Genomic DNA, 22,177 nt, shown 5'->3' on the forward strand with positions numbered 1-22,177 from the left:
CCAGGTGCCCCCATATGTATCCTCAAATTCCTCAAAGTCAGAATCCCTGTTTACAGAGTGAAAGGCAGTACATTTTTGAAATACGACAGATCTGGGTTCAAATCTTACCACACTTACTGGCTAGATGATTTTAAACAAGATACTCAAACTTTCTGAGTACCAGTTTCACCACCTGAATATGAAAGACAAAAATACCTACCAAATAGGGTTATTTATGAGTCAGAAATAGTATATGTATTTTATAACACCAGGGGATTGGAATAAGTTCTACATTACGGTTATTATTAATGTTCTTATGGTTTCTGAACATTTGAAGAACTATTCAAAAAAGATCTTCATGACCCAGATAATCACGATGGTGTGATCACTCACCTAGAGCCAGACATCCTGGAGTGCAAGGTCAAGTGGGCCTTAGGAAGCATCACTATGAACAAAGCTAGTGGAGGTGATGGAATTCAAGTTGAGCTATTTCAAATCCTAAAACATGATGCTGTGAAAGTGCTGCCTCAATATGCCAGCACATTTGGAAAACTCAGCAGTGGCCACTGGACTGGAAAAGGTCAGTTTTCATTCCAATCCCACAGAAAGGCAATGCTAAAGAATGCTCAAACTACCGCACAACTGCACTCATTTCACATGCTAGCAAAGTAATGCTCAAAATTCTCCAAGCGATGCTTCAAACAGTATGTGAACTGAGAACTTCCAGATGTTCAAGCTGGTTTTAGAAAAGGCAGAGGAACCAGAGATCAAATTGCCAATATCCACTGGATCATCAAAAAAGCAAGAGAATTCAAGAAAAATATATACTTCTGCTTTATTGATTATGCCAAAGCCTTTCACTGTGTGGATCACAATAAACTGTGGAAAATTCTTAAAGAGTTGGGAATACCTAGACCACCTGACCTGCTTCTTGAGAAATCTGTATATAGGTCAGGAAGCAATAGTTAGAACTGGACATGGAACAATAGACTGGCTCCAAATCAGGAAGGAAATATGTCAAGGCTGTATATTGTCACCTTGCTTATTTAACTTATATGCAGAGTACATCATGAGAAACTCTGGGCTGGATGAAGCACAAGCTGGAATCAAGATTGCTGGGAGAAATATCAACAACTTCAGATATGCAGATAACACCACACTTATGGCAGAAAGTGAAGAACTAAAGAGCCTCTTGATGAAAGTGAAAGAGGAGAGTGAAAAAGCTGGCTTAAAATCCAACATTCAGAAAACTAAGATCATGGCATCTAATCCCATCACTTCATGGCAAATAGATGGGGAAACAGTGAGAGACTTTATTTTTCTGGGCTCCAAAATCACTGCAGATGGTGATTGCAGCCATGAAATTAAAAGACAGTTGCTCCTTGGAAGGAAAGTTATGACCAACCTAGACAGCATATTAAAAAGCAGAGACATTACTTTGCCAACAAGGGTCCATCTAGCCAAAGCTGTGGTTTTTCCAGTAGTCATGTATGGATGTGAGAGTTGAACTATAAAGAAAGCTGAGCACCAAAGAATTGATGTTTTTGAACTTTGGTGTTGAAGAAGACTCTTGAGAGTCCCTTGGATTGCAAGAAGGTCCAACCAGTCCATCCTAAAGAAAATCAGTCCTGAGTATTCATTGGAAAGACTGATGCTGAAGCTGAAACTCCAATACTTTGGCCATGTGATGCAAAGAACTGACTCATTTGAAAAGACCCTGATGCTGGGAAAGATTGAAGGTGGGAGAAGGGGAAGACAGAGGATGAGATGGTTGAGTGGCATCACTGACTCAATGAACAAAAGTTTGAGTAAAGTGTAAGAGCTGGTGATGGACAGGGAGGCCTAGCATGCTGCAGTCCATGGGTTCACAAAGAGTCAGACATGACTGAGCAACTGAACTGAACTGAACTGAGCTGATGGTTACTGACTAAGAGGACATACTTTCACATACACCAGTGGGCAGGGGGCAGAGTTCCCCATATCCCCTCCTACCATGGGCATCTCTGAGAGAGGCTAGCAAACGTGCTGTCCTGGGTAAGATGAAACATGAGACAGTCTTCTGCTGGGCCTCTTTTAGGTGTGGCTCTGACTGAGATAGGTGGGGATAAGACAGGCTGCATGAATTCTCTGTGTCCAGCTTGTCCCCCGCCTGGCCAACCTGATGAGAAAGTACTAACTATGAATCACCTCCAATGAAATGCAATCAGACTCCTAACTCTCACCCAATAATGACACCCTTCTTTGTTAAAGGGCTCTAAGGGGAAAGCACATGGCCTTTAGAATCACATTTGCTTGGATCTAAACCTCCAAGACTTACATGAATTTAGGCATGTTCCTTTACAGAATATCAGGCTCCTTCTGGCAAATGAGAGCTATCGTGTAGGGTGTTTGTGAGGCTTAGGTTCTTTATGGATAGGACCTAGGTCAGTTTCAGGGATTTAACACACACTCAGATCAGTCCTGGGTGTTCTTTGAAAGGAATGACGCTAAAGCTGAAACTCCAGTACTTTGGCCACCTCATGCAAAGTGTTGACTCATTGGAAAAGACTCTGATGCTGCGAGGGATTGGGAGCAGGAGGAAATGAGGACGACAGAGGATGAGATGGCTGGATGGCATCACCGACTCTATGGACATGAGTTTGAGTGAACTCTGGGAGTTAGTGATGGACAGGGAGGCCTGGCGTGCTGCAATTCATGGAGTCGCAAAGAGTCGGACACGATTGAGCGACTGAACTGAACTGAACTGAACACACACTCAGCAAAAGAGAACAGTTCAGGATCAACATCATTCTGAAATGAACAAACAGCAATGATATGCCAAGGATAAATAAAGGGGCAGGTCGGCACAAAACACTGTCTTTGGCTGAAATTTTAAACAGTTTTAAAAATGAATCTGAAGAGTTTCTTAAATTATTACTTTTGGAGACAACTATTAATATTTCCTGCCTCCCGCAAAACTTGCCTTATGTTTAGGGACTTAGATTTTATATATTCAGCAAGAAAAGTAAGTTTAATGTGTTCACTTACTTTGTCATAAAGCTAATTTGTATCTATCACGCTGTTAGCTGAGACAGTCTTGTGGGATTTGGTTATAACGTTCAGCATTGAAGGAGATATAAATACTAAATATTATTTCAGCAGACCCCTATAGCTTTGGGTTCGAAAGACTACTAGAAATTGGCTAGGTACCTCCAGGTTAGAATTTGACCTCATCCAAAGTACAGGTTGGCATTTTGCCTAACTAACAAGAATAATAGAGGTGAATCACCCCAAATAAATGAATCTGAGAGAGGCCATGCTATCCGTATATCCACACTGAAGACTTGGTTGATGACCAGGGCCAGAACTCACCTCTGCATTAGGGTCAGGAGGTTTTTTGTGTCTCTGCTTTTCCTGTGCTCATCTCCATATATAAGTATTTGAATCATCAGACACTGCAGGCAAGTTGAGAAACATAATAGGTTAAAGAGAATCAGATAGCAAGCACCTTAACTATAAATCAAACTCAGGAGAGCACAAGTGGAACTGAGATGTCACAGGTTTACATTTCAAAAGGTTGAACTTCGTTTCCTCCTGGTTCCCCACTAAGGAGGAAAGAGTCTGAACTGAAGACTCTGACCCTTCTGAGCTTCTCCCTTCAGCTTTGCTGAAGCTTCTACTACCATCTGTGGCTATGGATAATCAAAGTAACAGGTCTGAAAACTGACAGCATGCCTATCTAAAACCCAGAGTGGTCTCCACCAGAATTACAGCCGTGGTTTCCATCAGGATTTTCCAAATAGCTGTAACCAAATGGATGGATATAAAAGAAATGGATGGGTAAACCAATGAAGTGAAGTGACATCACTCAGTTGTGTCCGATTCTTTGCGACCCCATGGACTGTAGCTTACAAGGCTCCTCTGTCCATGGAATTTTCCAAGCAAGAGTACTGGAATGGGTTGCCATTTCCTTCTCCAGGGGATCTTCCCAACCCAGGGATTGAACCCGGGTCTCCCGCATTGCGGGCAGACACTTTACCCTCTGAGCTCCCAGGGAAGCCTCCCAGGTAAACCAATGGATGGATATGAACAAAATCAGTGTATGAGTCCCAAATTTGCATTGCATTCTTATGCTACACAACTTTACCCTTAAGCAGTTTTCCATTGTAAACTGCTGATCTCTCTATCCAATCAAGATGGAATTCCAGGCACTGGATTTATCCTCCCAAATGAAACAATCAAAAAAGAAAAAATAGACAAAATATATTTGAAACGATCTTCAAGACAGTGAACATCAGGCAACAAAAGACACTGTTCCTGAGAGAGGGAAAACAAGTGAAGTAAACCCTACGACTTCCCCAGATTACTACTGTGAGAGCCTCTCCAAGCTTTGATGTAGGGAAGTGGAGCTCAGCAAGCACTCTGAATTAAGGATGTGGAGCTCAGACTCTCAGAAGATTCTTAGGGCAGAGTAACGGAGAGACAGCTGCACAGAAAAAGAATATCTGTATCTGCAGGACATCCCCTTCAAATATAGCTGACCCACAGTCTGGGAACCTGCAGGTATAGTGGGGCTGACTGTACTACACCATTTTTTGGGTACTACACCGTTTTATACTACAGACGTGAGCATCTGCAGACTTTGGTGTTGGTAAAGAGGGAGGGTGGGGAGTTCTAGAACAAATCCCCCACAGACACAGAGGGACAACTGTATTCAGAGTACTGATTAACACAGACATGTAAAAACTGCCCAAGGCTTGAGAAAAGAATCATCTGCAGGTCCCAGAGGGAACAGGGCAGTGTTTACATACAGCAGGGTACAATGCCTGTTCCCACCAGCCAAACTGGAAAGCCACATTGTCGTGGAGCACTGGGTGGGCTACTCAGAGGTACTGAGGCTTTTGCTTCAGTAATGGGGGATAAATAGCCCTTGACTAAATAAGCCCTTGTCCCATCTAACAAATCTTAAAAGCAAGACCTAAAAGGACCAAACTCTAATGTAACTGAATTTCACAACAAAGTAATTTGACTGAGTTCCAGAACAAAATTCAAGAATACTTACAGGAACACAAAAATATCCAATACTCAACAATGTAAAATACACAATGTCTGGCATCCAAACAAACATTCAGGTTGAATCCCTACTCCAAGTGGAGGGCAGAGCCTTCATTGCTAGGTAAGATCTAGCTGGGGCTCTCCTTTCACTGATTTTGTGTGGAATATGGTAAGCAAACCCTTACAATGTGGTCTTTTATGATTCAGAAAAGTTATCTTCAATGATTTTTTTAATTACTGTATTATTGTAATATCAATTCAAGTATTGATATTACAGTCTCTCTTCAGAAACACATTAGAATTCTTTGGCTAAAGAGGATTAAAAATACAGATTCTGGACACCAGTCTTAGAATATCTGATTTAATAGTCTAGAGTAGGACTCAGGAATCTGTTTTCTGTTTCATTTTTATTTTGTTTTACAAATTTGTTTTGTTCTGTTGCAATCCTAGATTTGGGGAATATTGCTCAACAACACTCAGCATGTTAAGATTCTCTTCAATATTTTCAATCCGGATTGAATTGTTTCAAATTTCTTGTTTTCCTGAAATTCCTTAATTCACCCTTAAAAATTTAATTTCATCTCATCTTTTGGCCTCAAACTGTGATCCATTCATTTTTAAGTTTTCTCTTCTTACAGGTTTATGATCCCATAACAGAGCTGCCAGCCATGTGTTTATCCTTCCCTTGAAGAAGCTGTTGGGACCTTATATTTTCATAGGGTTTTTGTTTTCTCTTAACCTTCCAAATGAAGTCCCCTTTCTTCTGTTACTTACTATTTTAATACGTATTTTCTGATTACATTTAGTTAACCTGAAAGGAGACAAATGTATCCAGTCCTGACATTTGGCAATATACATGTGTGGACTGCTTTTGACTTTACCCTGGAGAAAGGAAAGGCTACCCACTCTAGTATTCTAGCCTGGAGAATTCCACAGACTGTATACTCCATGGGGTCACAAAGAGTCGGACATGACTGAGTGACTTTCACTTTCATGAACATTAGTTGATTTATATTAACTTTTCCTCTGACATTGAACAAATTTGGGTTTTAAGTAGAGACATCACTACCAATCTTACTAAGTCTTAAGCTTGGTCTGTTAGTAAGCTGACTGGTTGAACAACTGTTAGTCACACCTCTTGCCACATCCTGCTACTAGGGAATAAACTTCTAGGATACTAGGAATCAGTACTTGAGTAAGGATGGCTGTACAAAGTGTTCCTTGTTCGAACACAACCTCCAGTGCTTCTTCAAGATTCTGCTACTGACATACCAAGATTTCAGGATTAGAGTGTTACTCTTTTAAGACTCTGGTCCAGGCATGGACACAATAAAAGTTTCTGTAGTCATATTCTTCCTCAGCACACCTAACAATGTGGAGGATATTCAAAAGAGAACACTTTATTTAAAAAAAAAAAAAAAAGAAAGAAAGAAAAACAGAGAGAGAAGGAAGAAGGAAGGAAGGCTAGAGAAAAGGAAGCGAAGGGAAAACACACACACACACCCCTCCCCTCACATTGTGCTTACAGGCTTGGGAGCAAATGTAACAAAACCAGCCAGTATTTACCTTCCTTAGCAGTTGAACTGCCTTTCTGAGCTCTCCTTTGGCAAAGCAGATCTTGCCCATGTTATAAAATGTTTCAGCCACTTTTTCATTACAGTCACCATAGCTGATGACCTGAGATCTCAATGAAGCCTTTAGCAGTCTGTAAGCCTCCTAGGGGATTAAAAAAATACATACATACTTTTAATTCACCTGGCAATTCTGAAGGAGCATGCTGGTTGTATTCTTCTCTATGGGAGGCATCCTACCCCACAATGGTACAACCCACCAGGATCAGTCGGTTGTGATATGTCATCTAGGTAATGTTCCCATGAAGAGTTGAAGTTTCAAGCTTATAATTAATTATAGTAGTTAATTCACATGAACAATATTATTTCATCTTTATGACTACCCTACAACAGAGAAATGCTATTACACTCTTTTCTAGATGAAGAAATGGAAACTAATAAAGGCAAAGGATCTTGCTTGAGCTCACAGAGCCTGCAGTTAGCAGTGTCAAGATTCAAACCAGCCAGTCTGAATTCTATTGCCCTTGCTCTTTTTTTTAAAGATTTTTTTTAAATGGGGACAATTTTAAAGTCTTTATTGAATTTGTTACAATGTTGTTTCTGTTTTATGTTTTGGTTTTTTGGCCACAAGGCATGTAGGATCTTTGCTTCCTGATGAGGGATCAATTTGACACCCCCTGCAATAGAATGAAAAGTCTTAACCACTGGACTACCAGGAAGTCCCAAGCCCTTGTTCTTTTTTTTTTTTTTTTTTTTAATGACTCTTAAAAAAAGTTTTCAAACCTTCAGAAAACCTGAAAGAATAGTAGAATAAATACACAAAATATTTTCACCCAGATTCACCAACTGGCTATCATTTTGCAATGTTTGCTTTACTGCACTCTCTTTAAAAAATTATGTGTGTGTATGTGTGTAATAGACAACAATTTATATAGTTAATACATATATAAATATATACACATATAGTTTTGTTGAAAATAAATTGTACTCAATATACTAAGATAAAATAGTGTCAACAATTCCATTTTAAAAGGAGCTTTTTCTCCTGTTCTCAAGCCTGAGATGATACTCTCAGCCTGGAAGATGGCAGTTCTGGCTAGTGGATCCTGTTTATTTTTTATCAGTGGCAGATTAAACTTCTATTTGAAAAAAAAATGTTATTTTTCAAAGGAACATAATTCCTAAATCTTCTGAGTTTCTGTTATGATCTTTTAGAACAGGCTGAGGGTCTCATCTCAGGCTTGAAGGGTGGAAGAAAAAGCTCCTTTTAAAATGGAATTATCCCTGATGCTCTAGAAGCTAGGATTCCTGGTTTTCATCCAGGGTGCTGCTACTGCCGCTGCTGCTAAGTCGCTTCAGTTGTGTCCGACTCTGTGCGACCCCATAGACGGCAGCCCACCAGACTCCCCCGGCCCTGGGATGCTCCAGGCAAGAACACTGGAGTGGTTGCCATTTCCTTCTCCAATGCATGAAAGTGAAAAGTGAAAGTGAAGTCGTTCAGTCGTGTCCGACTCTTCACAACCCCACGGACTGCAGCCTACCAGGCTCCTCCGTCCATGGGATTTTCCAGGCAAGAGTACTGGAGTGGGGTGCCACCAGGCTACCCATGTTCAATTCCTGGGCAGGGAACTAAGATCTCTCTTCAGGACTGCTCACTGCTGTCTCCCTGAGATCAGTTTCTTTGGGGCTTCGGTTTCAGGTGGCACTAGTGGTAAAGAACCCACCTGCCAATGCAGGAGAGGTAGGAGACTCGGGTTCGATCCCTGCGTCAGGAAGATCCCCTGGAGGAAGGCATGGCAACCCACTCCAGTATTCTTGCCTGGAGAATTCCATGGACAGAGGAGCCTGGTGGGCTACAGTCTATAGGGTTGCAAAGAGTCGGACACTGAAGTCAGACTGAAGCAACTTAGCACATACGCACATCCCACAGGAAGTGTGTTGTGAAATTCAGCAAATTAATTCAAGTTATTGAGCACCTACTATGTACCAGTTACTGTTTCAGGCACTGAGGACACAGCAGTGAACAAAACAAAAACCCTTGCCCTCGTCGAGCTAATTTCCTAGTAGTAAAGGTGATCTGTCCACAGTCCTGCCTGTGGTTTAGATACAGAGCCATCTGGCTGGCACTCAATCGCTTTTGTATCTCTAGGAGATTGGTACATGTGGTTAGAAGCAGAGGGCTATTAGGCATTGATATTGGTGTCTTATCACAAAGTCATGATGTTCACTGTATCAGAACCTAACAAGAATAAGCTATGAGATTCTGACCAAGTGCCTTCACACCATGGAAACTAAATTAAAATATTAGATACATCTGAGGCTTTGCTAGCTCATATTAATCTTCCATACCAATAGAAAATGCCAAGGCCATTGTAAAAATAATAAAAAACATTGCAAATCATCACCATGCTTTTTGCCTCTACGAGTGGCAATTAATAAAACTAAAGAAAATGTCATCATTTATAAAAATATTCAAATGTGAAATAAAAGAAGCTTTTTCTTCATTCCTCAAAAACAAACAAACAAAAAAAACCCTTTCCTATTATGTGCCTAGAACCCTACTCTTAAACTGGTTGTCACATGGCCAACAAGATCATGTCAGATCCATACTGTTTCTTCACATGCCTGAGGAAGAATAAAGAGCTGACTTGGTCAGATCAAAGTCACATGGTATCTCATGACAAATAAAGGTCTTCACTGCCTTCATGCTAAACTCAGTACTAAAGTTCAGGTCCAAAGTTTTTGAGTAAGAGTTTAGACTCATGGGACTTCTAAGTAAAAAGGTCAGCAACTAAAAGCTTCTTTTGATGGCTATAACTCTTTTTTAATGTGAAAACAAAAGTTTGGTCAATAAAGAGCTGAAGACCAGAAACTGAGAAGGAAATAATATATCAAGAGTAAAACAAACAAACAAAAAAACTTAGCTATATCTGAAGATGAAAGCCCATTTTGACTTAAAATATGAAATTTACACAGGACTAGAGATTATATGTGTCCTGGATTTGAAGGGGCTCATATTTCAAGATACAGGAAAAATATTTTTTTTAAACAAAAAAAACTAATATTGCAACATGCACCAGCCCTATTTTTTTCCTGGCTAATATTGCAAGCTGCACCAGCCCTATTTTTATTCCTGGCATTACCCGAGCCTCCTCTGAGCTTCCATTTCTGAATGTTGTTGCTCAGTCGCTCTGTTATGTCTGATTCTTTGAGACCCCATGAACCGCAGGATGCCAGGCTTCCCTATCCTTCACCATCTCCTGGAGTTTGCTCAAACTCACGTCCATTAAGTTGGTGATGCCATGCAACCATCTTGTCCTCTGTTATCTCCTCTGCCTACTGCCTTCAAGCTTTCCAGCATCAAGGTCTTTTCTAATGTCAGTTCTTCACATCAGGTAGCCAAAGTAATGGAGCTTCAGCTTCAGCATCAATCCTTCCAGTGAATATTCAGGACTGATTTCCTTTAGGACTGACTGGTTGGATCTCCTTGCAGTCCAAGAGACTCTCAAGAGTCTTCTTCAATACCACAGTTCAAAAGCATCAACTCTTCAGCACTCAGCTTTCCTTATGGTCCAACTCTCACATCCATACATGACTACTGGAAAAACCATAGCTTTGACCTGACAGACCTTTGGTGGCAAAGTAATGTCTCTGCTTTTAAATAAGCTGTCTAGATTGGTCATAGGTTTTCTTCCAAGGAGCAAGTGTCTTTTAAATTCATGGCTGCAGTCACCATCTGCAGTGATTTTGGAGCCCAAAAACATAAAGTCTGTCACTGTTTCCATTGTTTGCCCATCTGTTTGCCATGAAATGATGGGATGGGGTGCCATAATCTTAGTTTTGTGACTGTTGAGTTTTAAGCCAGCTTTTTCACTCTCCTCTTTCACTTTCATCAAGAGGCTCTTTAGTTCCTCTTTGCTTCTATAAGGGTGGTGTCAACTGCATATCTGAGGTTATTGATGTTTCTCCTGGCAATCTTGATTCCAGCTTGTGTTTCATCCAGCCTATCATTTCATATGATGTACTCTATATAAGTTAAATAAGCAGAGTGACAATATACAGCTTTGACATACTCATTTCCCATTTGGAACCAGTCTGTTCTTCCATGTCCAGTTCTAATGGCTGCTTCTTGACCTGCATACTATTTTATCAGGAGGCAGGTAAGGTGGTCTGATATTCTCATCTCTTGAAGAATTTCTACAGTTTGTTGTGTATCAAAGGCTTTAGCGTAGTCAGGGAAGCATATGTTTTTCTGGAATTCTCTTCCTTTTTCTATGATCCAACAGATGTTGGCAATTTGATCTCTGGTTCCTCTGCCTTTTCTAAACCCAGCTTGAACATCTGGAAGTTCTCAGTTCACGTACTGTTGAAGCATTGCTTTGAGAATTTTGAGCATTACTTTGCTAGAGTGTGGGCTTCCCTAGTGGCTCAGATGGTAAAGCGTCTGCCTGCAAAGGGGGAGACCTGGGTTCAATCCCTGGGTTGGGAAGATCCCCTGGAGAAGGAAATGGCAACCCACTCCAGTACTCTTGCTTGGAAAATTCCATGGACTGAGGAACGTGGTAGGCTCCAGTCCATGGGGTCGCAAAGAGTTGGACATGACTGAGTGACTTCTCTTCACTTTCACTTTGTTAGCATGTGAAATGAGTGGAATTGTGCAGTAGTTTGAACATTCTTTGGCGCCTTTCTTTGAGATTGGAATGAAAACTGACCTCTTCCAGTCCTATGGCCACTGCTGAGCTTTCCAAATTTGCTGGCATATTGGGTGTCAACAGCATCATCTTTTAGGATTTGAAATAGTTCAGCTGGAATTCCATTACCTCCACTAGCTTTGTTTGTAGTGATGCCTCCTAAAGCCCACTTGATTTTGCACTCCAGGATATCTGGGTCTAGGTGAGTGATCACACCATCATGCTTATCTGGGTCATTAAGATCTTTTTTGTATAGTTCTTCTGTGTATTCTTGCCACCTCTTCTTAATATCTTCTACTTCTGTTAGGTCCATACTATTTCATTTCTTTATTGTGCCCATCTTTGCATGAAATATTCTCTTGGTATCTTCTAATTTTCTTGAAGAGATCTCTAGTCTTTCCCATTCTATTGTTTTCCTCTATTTCTTTGCATTGTTCACTTAGGAAGGCTTTCTTATCTCTCCTTTCTATTCTTTGGAACTTTGCATTCAGATGGGTGTATCTTTCCTTTTCTCCTTTGCCTTTCACTTCTCTTCTTTTCTCAGCAACCTTTAAGGCCTCCTCAGATAGCCATTTTGCCTTTTTGCATTTCTTTTTCTTGGGGATGGTTTTGATCACCACCAAACGTTCGTACAATGTTATGAACTTCCATCCATAGTTCTTCAGACACTGTGTCTATCAGATCTAATCCCTTGAATCTATTTGTCACTTCCCCTGTATAATCAAAAGGGATTTGATTTAGGTCATACCTGAATGGCCTAGTTGTTTTCCCTAGAAGAAGTGAAAGTCACTCAGTCATGTCTGACTCTTTGCAACCCCATGGACTAAACAATCCATGAAATTCTCCAGGCCATAATACTAGAGTAGGTTGCCATGCCCTTCTCCAGGGGATCTTCCCAACCCAGGGAGCGAATGCAGGTCTCCAGACTGCAGGTGGATTCTTTACCAGCTGAGCCACCAGAGAAGCCCAGTGGTTTTCCCTACTTTCTTCAATTTAAATCTGAATTTAGCAATAAGGAGTCATGATCTGAGCCACAGTCAGCTCCCGGTCTTGTTTTTGCTGACTGTATAGAGCTTCTCCATCTTTGGCTGCAAATAATATTATCAATCTGATTTTGGTACTGACCATCTGGTGATGTCCAGTGTTGGTGGAATAGCGTGTTTGCTGTGACTCGTGCATTCTCTTGGCAAAACTCTGTTAGCCTTTGCCCTGCTTTGCTTTGTACTCGAAGGCCAAATTTGCCTATTACTCCAGGGATCTCTTGACTTCCTACTTTTGCATTCTAGTCCCCTATGATGAAAAGGACATCTTTTTTTGGTGTTAGTTCTAGAAGGTCTTGTAGGTCTTCATCAGTTCAGTTCAGTTCAGTTGTTCAGTCATGTCCGACTCTTTGCGACCCCATGGACCACAGGATGCCAAGCCTCCCTGTCCATCACCAACTCCCAGAATTTACCCAAACTCATGTCTATCAAATCGGTGATGCCATTCAACCATCTCATCCCTCTGTCACCCCCTTCTCCTCCTGCCCTCAATCTTTCCCAGCATCAGGGTTTTTTCAAATGAGTCAGCTCTTCACATCAGGTGGACAAAGTATTGGAGTTTTAGTTTCAACATCAGTCCTTCCAATGAACACTCAGGATTGATCTCCTTTAGGATGGACTGGTTGGACCTCCTTGCAGTCCAAGGGAGTCTCAAGAGTCTTCTCCAACATGACAATTCAAAAGCATCAATTCTTCAGTGCTCAGCTCAGTAGGTCTTCATAGAACCATTCAACTTCAGCTTCTTCGGCATTAGTGGTTGGGGCATAGATATGGATTACTGTGATACTGAATGGTTTGCCTTGGAAACAGAGATCATTCTGTCATTTCTGAGACCATATCCAAGTACTGCATTTTGGACTCTTTTGTTGACTATGAAGGCTACTCCATTTCTTCCAAATAGATTCTTGCCCATGGTAGTAGATATAATGGTCATCTGAATTAAATTCATCCGTTCTGGTCCATTTTAGTTCACTGAGTCCTAAAATGTCAGTGTTCACTCTTGCCATCTCCTGTTTGACCACTTCCAATTTACCTTGATTCATGGATCTAAGATTCCAGGTTCCTATGCAATATTGTCCTATACAGCATCAGACTTTCTGAATTATGAAATGAAAAAGGCTGCCTCAATCTAACAAACAGTCTAGCAATTACATTTGTAAGTTGATAATATTTACCCGCTTTTTCCCATTTTGAACAAGCCATTTGCAAAATTCTTCAACAGTTGTCAGTGTTTCATAATCCTCTGGACCCAATGTTGTTTGATATGCAGTGATGCTTTTCATAAAATACAGCCCAACAGCATCTGCATAAAAGGGAAACAATTATTTAAGGCAATATGCTAATCTTTACAAGTGTCTAATTTCAACTTTGGCTCGATCAATTAGATATTTTCATGCTTAAAGCCCATGGCTGTCCCCTTTCCAGGACTCATAAAAGCTTCACACAGTCTGAGATATAGTTTGATGGCATCAGATGAAGTTCTAATTTTTTTTTTTTTGATGAAATGCATGGATTTTCTGTAGGAAAAGAAAGCTTATGTCTGAATAGTCTTATTCTAAGAACTAAAGTAATCACAAATTAAACTCTCCTGTGCAATGGAAGACTATATTTTCAGTTAAAGTCTTACAGAGACTGCTGTTTATTGGGGTTCCTGTTGAGTGTATGTGTGTGGAGAGTGAGTTTTGATTTTAAAAGAATTCTAAATTTACAGTTGTGTTGTTTAAAAATTTACTTCCAATGATGTCTTTTATTCTAAACATAATAGATATTTTTTAAATCAATCTAGAAATTGCAGAGAAGCAAAAAGAAAATAAAAATCATCTCCATACACATCACTTGGGAACAGGCACTAACATTTTTTAGCCACTGTATTATTAAGGTGTAAGCTGTATAACACACATTCACCCACTGTAATTATACAGTCTGTAATACTTAGGTAACCATGATACATGATGTGATCACACAATATGCAGTCTTTTCAAGCTGATTCCTTCATGTAGCATGCTGTTTTAAGGTTCATCCATGTTGTTGCATGAATTAGTACTTCACTCCTTTTTCTAAATGAGTATTTTTCCATCCTGTGGATATATGGCATCGTTTACACATTCACAAGCTGACGAATATTTGTGCATGTGAATATGGTCTACTGTACTTCCCCCACACTTACCAGTTCCAATCCCATTCCTTTCTGTGGATGACTTACCATCTGCTGTCATTTTCTTTCAGCCTGAGGGTTTCCTTTAGTGTTTCTTTTAGGGCAAGGCTGCTACAAATAAATCCTGATCTTGTTTATCCAGAGATGTCTCTATCTCACCTTCATTTCTGAAGGAGAGTTTTGTGGGATGTACAATTCTTGGCTGAATTTTACTGCAGTATTTTCCACTGCCTTCTAGCCTTAATTTATCTGATGAAAAATCAACCATTAATCATATTACTGTTCTCCTATAAATAGTTGTTTTTCCATTGCTGCTTTTAAGATTTTCTCTTTGTCACTCGACAATTTGACTACATGTGCAACTATGGTTTTACTTGTGCTTACCTTACTTGGCATTGAGATTTTCAGGTCTGTGGATAACATTTTTATCAAACTGGGGAACTTCGGGGCCATGATTTCTTTAGATGATTTTCTGCCTTGCTCTTTCTCGTCTCCTTATGGAGCTCCCATTACATGAGTGTGTGTACCCCTGCTGTGGTACCACAGATATCTGATGCTCTCATTTCTCTTCAGTATCTCCTATTGCTATTCTTTTGATTGGATCATCTCTAGTGACCTGCTTTTGAGCTATCTCTATCTTTTCTGCTATCTCAAAGCTGATGTTGAGGCCATTAACACATTTTTTATTGTTACTATGTCTTAAAATTCCAGAAATTCCATTTTAGCTAGTTTATTAAAAAGGAGTTTATATTTCTCTATAAAAATATAAAGATTTCATATTTACTAAATAATTTTCATAATATTTTCTTTTAATTCTTTGAACTGTTTCCTTTAATTTTTCAACATATTTATGATAGCTGCTTTGAAGTCTTTGCTAAATCCAACATCTAGCCCACTTAAGAGTGAATTTCTATTGACTGCTTTTTTTCTGAGTCATGGGCTTCTGCCTCTCTGTATTCTTCTCTTTTTCTGTTGTTGTTGATAACTTTACACTTTAGATAATCATAGGAGTAATCACAGATTCTGATACATCTTTGTGGGGTTCTGTTTATTAGGTAAACTATACAACCTGTCTTCCCCATGGTGTTGGGAGGCTAATGTCTTTGCTCTGGTGTTATCTGTGTGTGCTTGGTTTTTATTTTTTAGTAATAAACCTTTTAGAGCAGTTTTACATTCACAGAAAAATTAAGTGGAAGATAGAGATTTCCAGTATAATTTTGTCTCTATAAACACTTATGATGGTTAATGTTATGTGTCAACTTGACAGGGCTAAGGGATCCCAGATAAGCTGGTAAATAATAATTCCTAGTGTGTCTGTGAAGGTATTTCTGGAAGACACTAGCATCTAAATCAGTATACTGAGTAAAGAGCTACCTTTATTAACATGGGCTTCCTTGGTAGCTCAGCTGGTAAAGTATCTCCTGCAATACAGGAGACTCCAGTTTGACTCCTGAGTCGGGAAGATCTGCTAGAGAAGGGATAGGCTACCCACTCCAGTGTTCTTGGGCTTACCTGGTGGCTCAGCTAGTAAAGAATCCACCTGCAATGAGGGAGACCTGGGTTTGATCCATGGGTTGGGAAGATCCCCTTGAGAAGGGAATGGCTACCCATTCCAGTATTCTGGCCTGGAGAATTCCATCAACTATACAGTCCATGGGGTCGCAAAGAGTTGGACATGACTGAGTGACTTTCACTTTCATTTATCAACATAGACAAGAATTATCAAATCTATTGTTCAGTTTAGTTCAGTCCCTTAGTCGTGTCCAACTCCGTGCGACCCCATGAACCGCAGTACGCCAGGCCTCCCTGTCCATCACCAACTCCCAGAGCCTACCCAAACTCATGTCAGTTGTGTCGGGGATGCCATCCAACCATCTCATCCTCTGTTGTCCCCTTCTCCTCTTGCCCTCAATCTTTCCCAGCATCATCAGGGTCTTTTTAAATGAGTCAGCTCTCCACATCAGGTGGCCAAAGTATTGGAGTTTCAGCTTCAACATCATCAGTCCCTCCAATGAACACCCAGGACTGATCTCCTTTAGGATGGACTGGTTTGATCTCCTTGCAGTCCAAGGGACTCTCAAGAGTCTTCTCCAACACCACAATTCAAAAGCATCAATTCTTTGGCACTCTGCTTTCTTTATAGTCCAACTCTCACATCCACACATGACTACTGGAGAAATCATAGCCTGACTAGATGGACCTTTGTTGGCAAAGTAATGTCTCTGCTTTTTAATATGCTGTCTATGTTGGTCATAACTTTCCTTCCAAGGAGTAAGCATCTTTTAATTTCATGGCTGCAATCACCATCTGCAGTGATTTTGGAGCCCAGAAAAATAAAGTTAGCCACTGTTTCGACTGTTTTCTCACCTATTTGCCATGAAGTGATGCGACCAGATGTCATGATCTTAGTTTTCTGAATGTTGAGCTTTAAGCCACCTTTTTCACTCTCCTCTTTCACTTTCATCAAGAGGCTTTTTAGTTCTTCTTCACTTTCTGCCATAAGGGTGGTGTCATCTGCATATCTGAGGTTATTGATATTTCTCCCGGCAATCTTGATTCCAGCTTGTGCTTCCTCCAGCCCAGCATTTCTCATGATGTACTCTGCATAGAAGTTAAATAAGCAGAGTGACAATATACAGCCTTGACGTACTCCTTTTTCTATTTGGTACCAGTCTTTTGTTTCATGTCCAGTTCTAACTGTTGCTTCCTGACCTGTATACAGGTTTCTCAAGAGGTAGGTCAGGTGGTCTGGTATTCCCATCTCTTTCAGAATTTTCCACAGTTTATTGTGATCCACACAGTCCAAGGCCTTGGCATAGTCAATAAAGCAGAAATCGATGTTTTTCTGGAACTCTCTTGCTTTTTTGATGATCCAGCGGATGTTGGCAATTTGATCTCTGGTTCCTCTGCCTTTTCTAAAACTAACTTAATACCTCATGCCCAAGGTAAGAGGTAGGCAGTGAGAGAAGGCATCAGAGGGCAGACAGACTGAAACCACAATCACAGACAACTAGCCAATCTGATCACGTGGACCACAGCCTTGTCTAGCTCAGTGAAACTAAGGCATGCCATGTGGGGCCACCCAAGACAGACAGGTCATGGTGGAGAGGTCTGACAGAATGTGATCCACTAGAGAAAAGAATGGCAAACCACTTCAGTATTCTTGCCTCGAGAACCCCATTAACAGTATGAAAAGGCAAAAAGATAGGACATTGAGAGATGAACTCCCCAGGTCAGTAGATGCCCAATATGCTATTGGAGATCAGTGGAGAAATAACTCCAGAAAGAATGAAGGGATGGAGCCAAAGCAAAAACAACACCCAGTTGTGGATGGGATTGGTGATAGAAGCAAGGTCCAATACTGTAAAGAGCAATACTGCATAGGAACCTGGAATGTTAGGTCCATGAATCAAGGCAAATTTGAAGTGGTCAAACAGGAGATGGCAAGAGTGAACATCGACATTCTAGGAATCAGCAAACTAAGATGGACTGGAATGGGTGAATTAACTCAGATGACCATTATATCTACTACTGTGGGCAGGAATCCCTTAGAAGAAATGGAGTAGCCATCATGGTCAACAAAAGAGTGAAATGCAGTACTTGGATGCAATCTCAAAAATGACAGAATGACCTCTATTCATTTCTAACGCAAACCATTCAATATCATGGTAATCAAATCTATTGAGGGTCTGAATAGAATCAAAAAAGGCAAAGGAAGGGTGACTCTCACTTTCTTTTCTTGAACTGTGAAATCCATCTACTCCAGCCCTTTGAGCCTTTGGATTCCAAGTCTTACATCAGAGGTCCCCACATCCCCCAGTTCTCAGGTCTTTGTCCTCATATTGGGATTTACATCATTAGCTTCCCTGGTTCTCAGGCCTTCAAACTCGGACTAAATTATGCCATCAGCTTTCCCAGCTCTTCAGCTTATACATGGCAGATTGTGGTACTTCTCATCCTCCGTAACTACATATAAGCCGATTTCTATAATAAATCTCCTCTCATATATCTCTGTCTATATGTACTGCTGGTTATGCTTCTCTGAAGAATCTGACTAATATAGATTTTGGTGCCAGGAGTGAGCTCAATAACATAGACTCCACTCACCAAGGACAACTTGGTCACGGCCACTGCTGAGTGCCCAGGATACGATGTGTGTACATGATCAATCATGTCTGACTCTTTGCAACTCCATGGACTGTAGCAAGCCAGGCTCCTCTGTCCATGAAACTTTCTAGGCAAGAATACTGGAGTGGGTTGTCATTTCCTTCTCCAGGGGATCTTCCTGACCCAGGAATCAAAGCCGCATCTTGTGTGTCTCCTGCACTGGCGAGTGGATTCTTTACCGCTGTGCCACCTGGAACCAATACTGAATTCCCAATATAGCACCATTCCCCAGGTGACCAGTCATTCATCTGGTATCAGGTTGGTTACTCTGAACTACTCTCATCATGGAAGGGCCAGAGTATATCTTTACTGGAACAGATACTTACTCTGGATGCAGATTTGCATTTCCTGCATGCAATGCTTCTGCCAAAACTACCATCTGGGGACTTAGAGAATGCCTTATCCACCATCATGATATTCCACACAATATTGCTTCATATCAAGGAAATCACTTCACAGCAAAGGAAGTATGACAATGGACCCAGGCTCGTGGAAATCACCACTTTAGGATAATTAGTGAAAGTCGCTCAGTCGTATCTGATTCTTTGTGACCTCATGGATTATAGAGTCCGTGGAATTATCCGGGCCGGAATACTGGAGTGGGTAGCTTTTCCCTTCTCCAGGGGATCTTCCCAATCCAGGGATCGAACCCAGGTCTCCCCCATTGCTGGCGGATTCTCTACCAGCTGAGCTACAAAGGAAGCCCCAGAACACTGGAATGGGTAGCCTATCCCTTCTCCAGCAGATCTCCCCAACCCAGGAATCGAACTGGTGTCTCCTGCATTGCAGGTGGGCTCTTTACCAACTGAGCTATCAGGGAAGCCTTAGGATGGTTGCCCACCATCCTAAAGCAGCTAGCTTGAGAAAATAGTGGGCTGCCTTTGAAGACTCTGTTACAGTGTCAGCTAGGTGGCAATACTTTGCAAGACTGGGTCAAGCTTCTCCAGAAGGCTGTATATTCTTTGAATCAGCATCCAGTATATGGTGCTGTTTCTCCAATAGTCAGGATTCACAGGTCTAGGAATCAAGGGATGGAAATGTGAGTACCATCACTCATCATTATCCCTATGACCCACTAACAAAATTTTTGCTTCCTGTTACCATAACTATATGTTCTGCTGGTCTAAAGGTCTTAGTTCTAGAGGGATGAATGCATTCATTAGGAGACACAATGATTCCACTGAAGTGGAAGTTGAGACCACCTCTTGGTCATTTGGGTTCCTCCTGCCTTTGAATCAAAAGACAAGGAAAGGAGTTATTGTGCTCACTGGGGTGATTGCTCCTGATCCCTCAGGGGAAACTGGAGTACTACTCCACAGTGGAGGTCAGCGGAGTCTTTTTGGAATATAGCAGGTCCCTTAGGGCTTCTCTTAGTAGTACTGTGCCCTATGATTAAGATAAATGAAAAGCTACAACATCCTAATCCAGGCCAGATTAGGATTGACCCATTCAGGAATGAAGGTTTGGGCCACTTTCCTAGATAAAGAAGCATTACCAGCTGAGGTGCTTCTTGAAGACAAAAGGGATATAGATTGGGTAGTAGAAAAAGATAGATATAAATACCAGCCATGACCACACGAACAGTTACAGAAATGAGGACTGTAATTGTAATGAGAATTTCCTTATTTTATAAATACATTTGTGTATGTGTATGTGTATACACATATTCATATTAAGCAACTGTCTTTGTTTTCTTTACTATTTTATTTTCTTATCATGTAACGTAAGATGTATTAGCTTTATATCAGCCTTTAAGGATCATCAAATTTACCTCATGGCTTTCCAGTTATGGGATACTGCAAGGCGAGTCAACATCCTGAAGGACTTCACCTCCTCTTCTGGGGAAGGGATTAGTGTCTTTTCAGCTGTAACCAGGAGAGCTGCATCATGTCAGGTAGAATGATGACCATGTTATTATCTTCATTTGAAGATTAATGAGATGTGTATAGATATCAAGTTGATGAGAAGTGGATTTATGATGGTGACTTTTGTGTCAGCTTGACTGGGCTGCTGCTGCTGCTAAGTCACTTCAGTCGTGTCCAACTCTGTGCGACCCCATAGACGGCAGCCCACCAGGCTCCCCCATCCCTGGGATTCTCCAGGCAAGAACACTGGAGTGGGTTGCCATTTCCTTCTCCAATGCATGAAAGTGAAAAGTGAAAGGGAAGTTGCTCAGTCATGTCTGACCCTTAGCATGGACTGCAGTCTACCAGGCTCCCCATCCATGGGATTTTCCAGGCAAGAGTACTGGAGTGGGGTGAAGGATGCCTAAATAGCTGGCAGAACATTATTTCTGAGTGTGTCTGTGAGGGTGTTTACAGGAGAGATGAGCATCTGAATCAGTCGACTGAGTAAAGAAGTTCCACCCTCTCCAGTATGGGTAGACATTGCCCAGTCCTTCAGGGTCCAGATAGATCAATAACAGACACTCTCCCCTCACCAAAAAAAAGGCAGCAGAAGGGTGTATTCTGTATTTTGAGTTGAGAAATCCATCTCCTGTCCTTGGACATCACATAGTTGTTTTAGATTCTCAGTCTGATAATTCCAGTGGCTCAGACGGTAAAGAGTCTGCCTGCAGCGCAGGAGATCCAGGTTCGATCCTTTGGTCGGGAAGATCCCTTGGAGAAGGAAATGGCAACCCACTCCAGTATTCTTTCCTGGAAAATCCCATGGGCAGAGGAGTCTGGCAGTACAGTCCATGGGGTCACAAAGAATTGGACACAACTGAGCCACTTCATTTTCCATTCCTAAGTAAGATGCTGATGATTGTTCTGTCTCTTTAAATTATAGTCTTTGACTTTTAGTATGCCTTATATTTCTTCTTGATAGTTGGGCATGATGTGTTGTATAAAAGGAACTGCTCCAAACAGGCCTTTAGTAATGTGGTAGTAAGGTGTTGGGGGAAGGGAAGCATGGTATAATGCTGTGCTTTGGTGAGCCCATGCCTCGGGACTGGGAACTCTACAAGTGCTCCTCAGTCCCCTCTCCCTCAGATGGGACAGCATGGAGGAGGCTGAAGTTGGATATTTCCATCTTCTCAGGTTGGTTAGGCTCTAGGAAAAAAACTCAATATTTAGGGTCTCGTTTTTTAAAAAAAAGTTTCTCTTGAAGGTAGGCCTTGTTAAGCAGGATGCTCTGGTATATTTTTTAAATAGCTACTTTCCCCCTCTCCCTGCTGCAAGCAAGGGGTATTTTTCTCCAGTGTTCACTGTGAAAACCTGATAAAGTTCCTGGAGATAAAAATATAAAGTGTGGGGGATCCCCTATGATTGAGTAACCTTGGAATTTTTAACTCTCTTAATTTTTAATTAAAAATTTAAAATTTTTGCCCACACTGAGCTTCCAGAAATTCATCAACTACAGTTCAGGTTTTCTTAACCCCAGTACTAGTTCCTGTCAAGAAGGTGATCTGTTCTGGTAAACTGTGATTCTCTGTATTCACCTGTTTCTCCAGTTTCAGAGGCATCTGTTGACTTGTGACCCATGACCTCACTTCTCTGACAGATCAAAGATGAATTAGTGATTTTTCAGTTTGATCAG

At 41.1% G+C, this 22,177-nt stretch overlaps 1 protein-coding gene across 1 annotated transcript in view; it reads right to left on the bottom strand.

Moving 5' to 3' along the window:
• Positions 1 to 9,259: 9,259 nt before the first annotated feature.
• TTC23L (tetratricopeptide repeat domain 23 like) overlaps positions 9,260 to 22,177 on the bottom strand; it is a 45,459-nt gene continuing 32,541 nt past the window's right edge. The window contains exons 8-9 of the mRNA XM_068990746.1: positions 13,491 to 13,618; positions 9,260 to 9,292 (exon numbers count right to left, since the gene is read on the bottom strand). Of these exons, the coding sequence (XP_068846847.1) occupies positions 9,260 to 9,292; positions 13,491 to 13,618 (161 nt within the window). The remainder of the gene's footprint in view (positions 9,293 to 13,490; positions 13,619 to 22,177) is intronic.

Source organism: Capricornis sumatraensis, chromosome 18 (genome assembly GCF_032405125.1).
Source record: "Capricornis sumatraensis isolate serow.1 chromosome 18, serow.2, whole genome shotgun sequence".
Taxonomy (NCBI): Eukaryota; Metazoa; Chordata; class Mammalia; order Artiodactyla; family Bovidae; genus Capricornis; species Capricornis sumatraensis.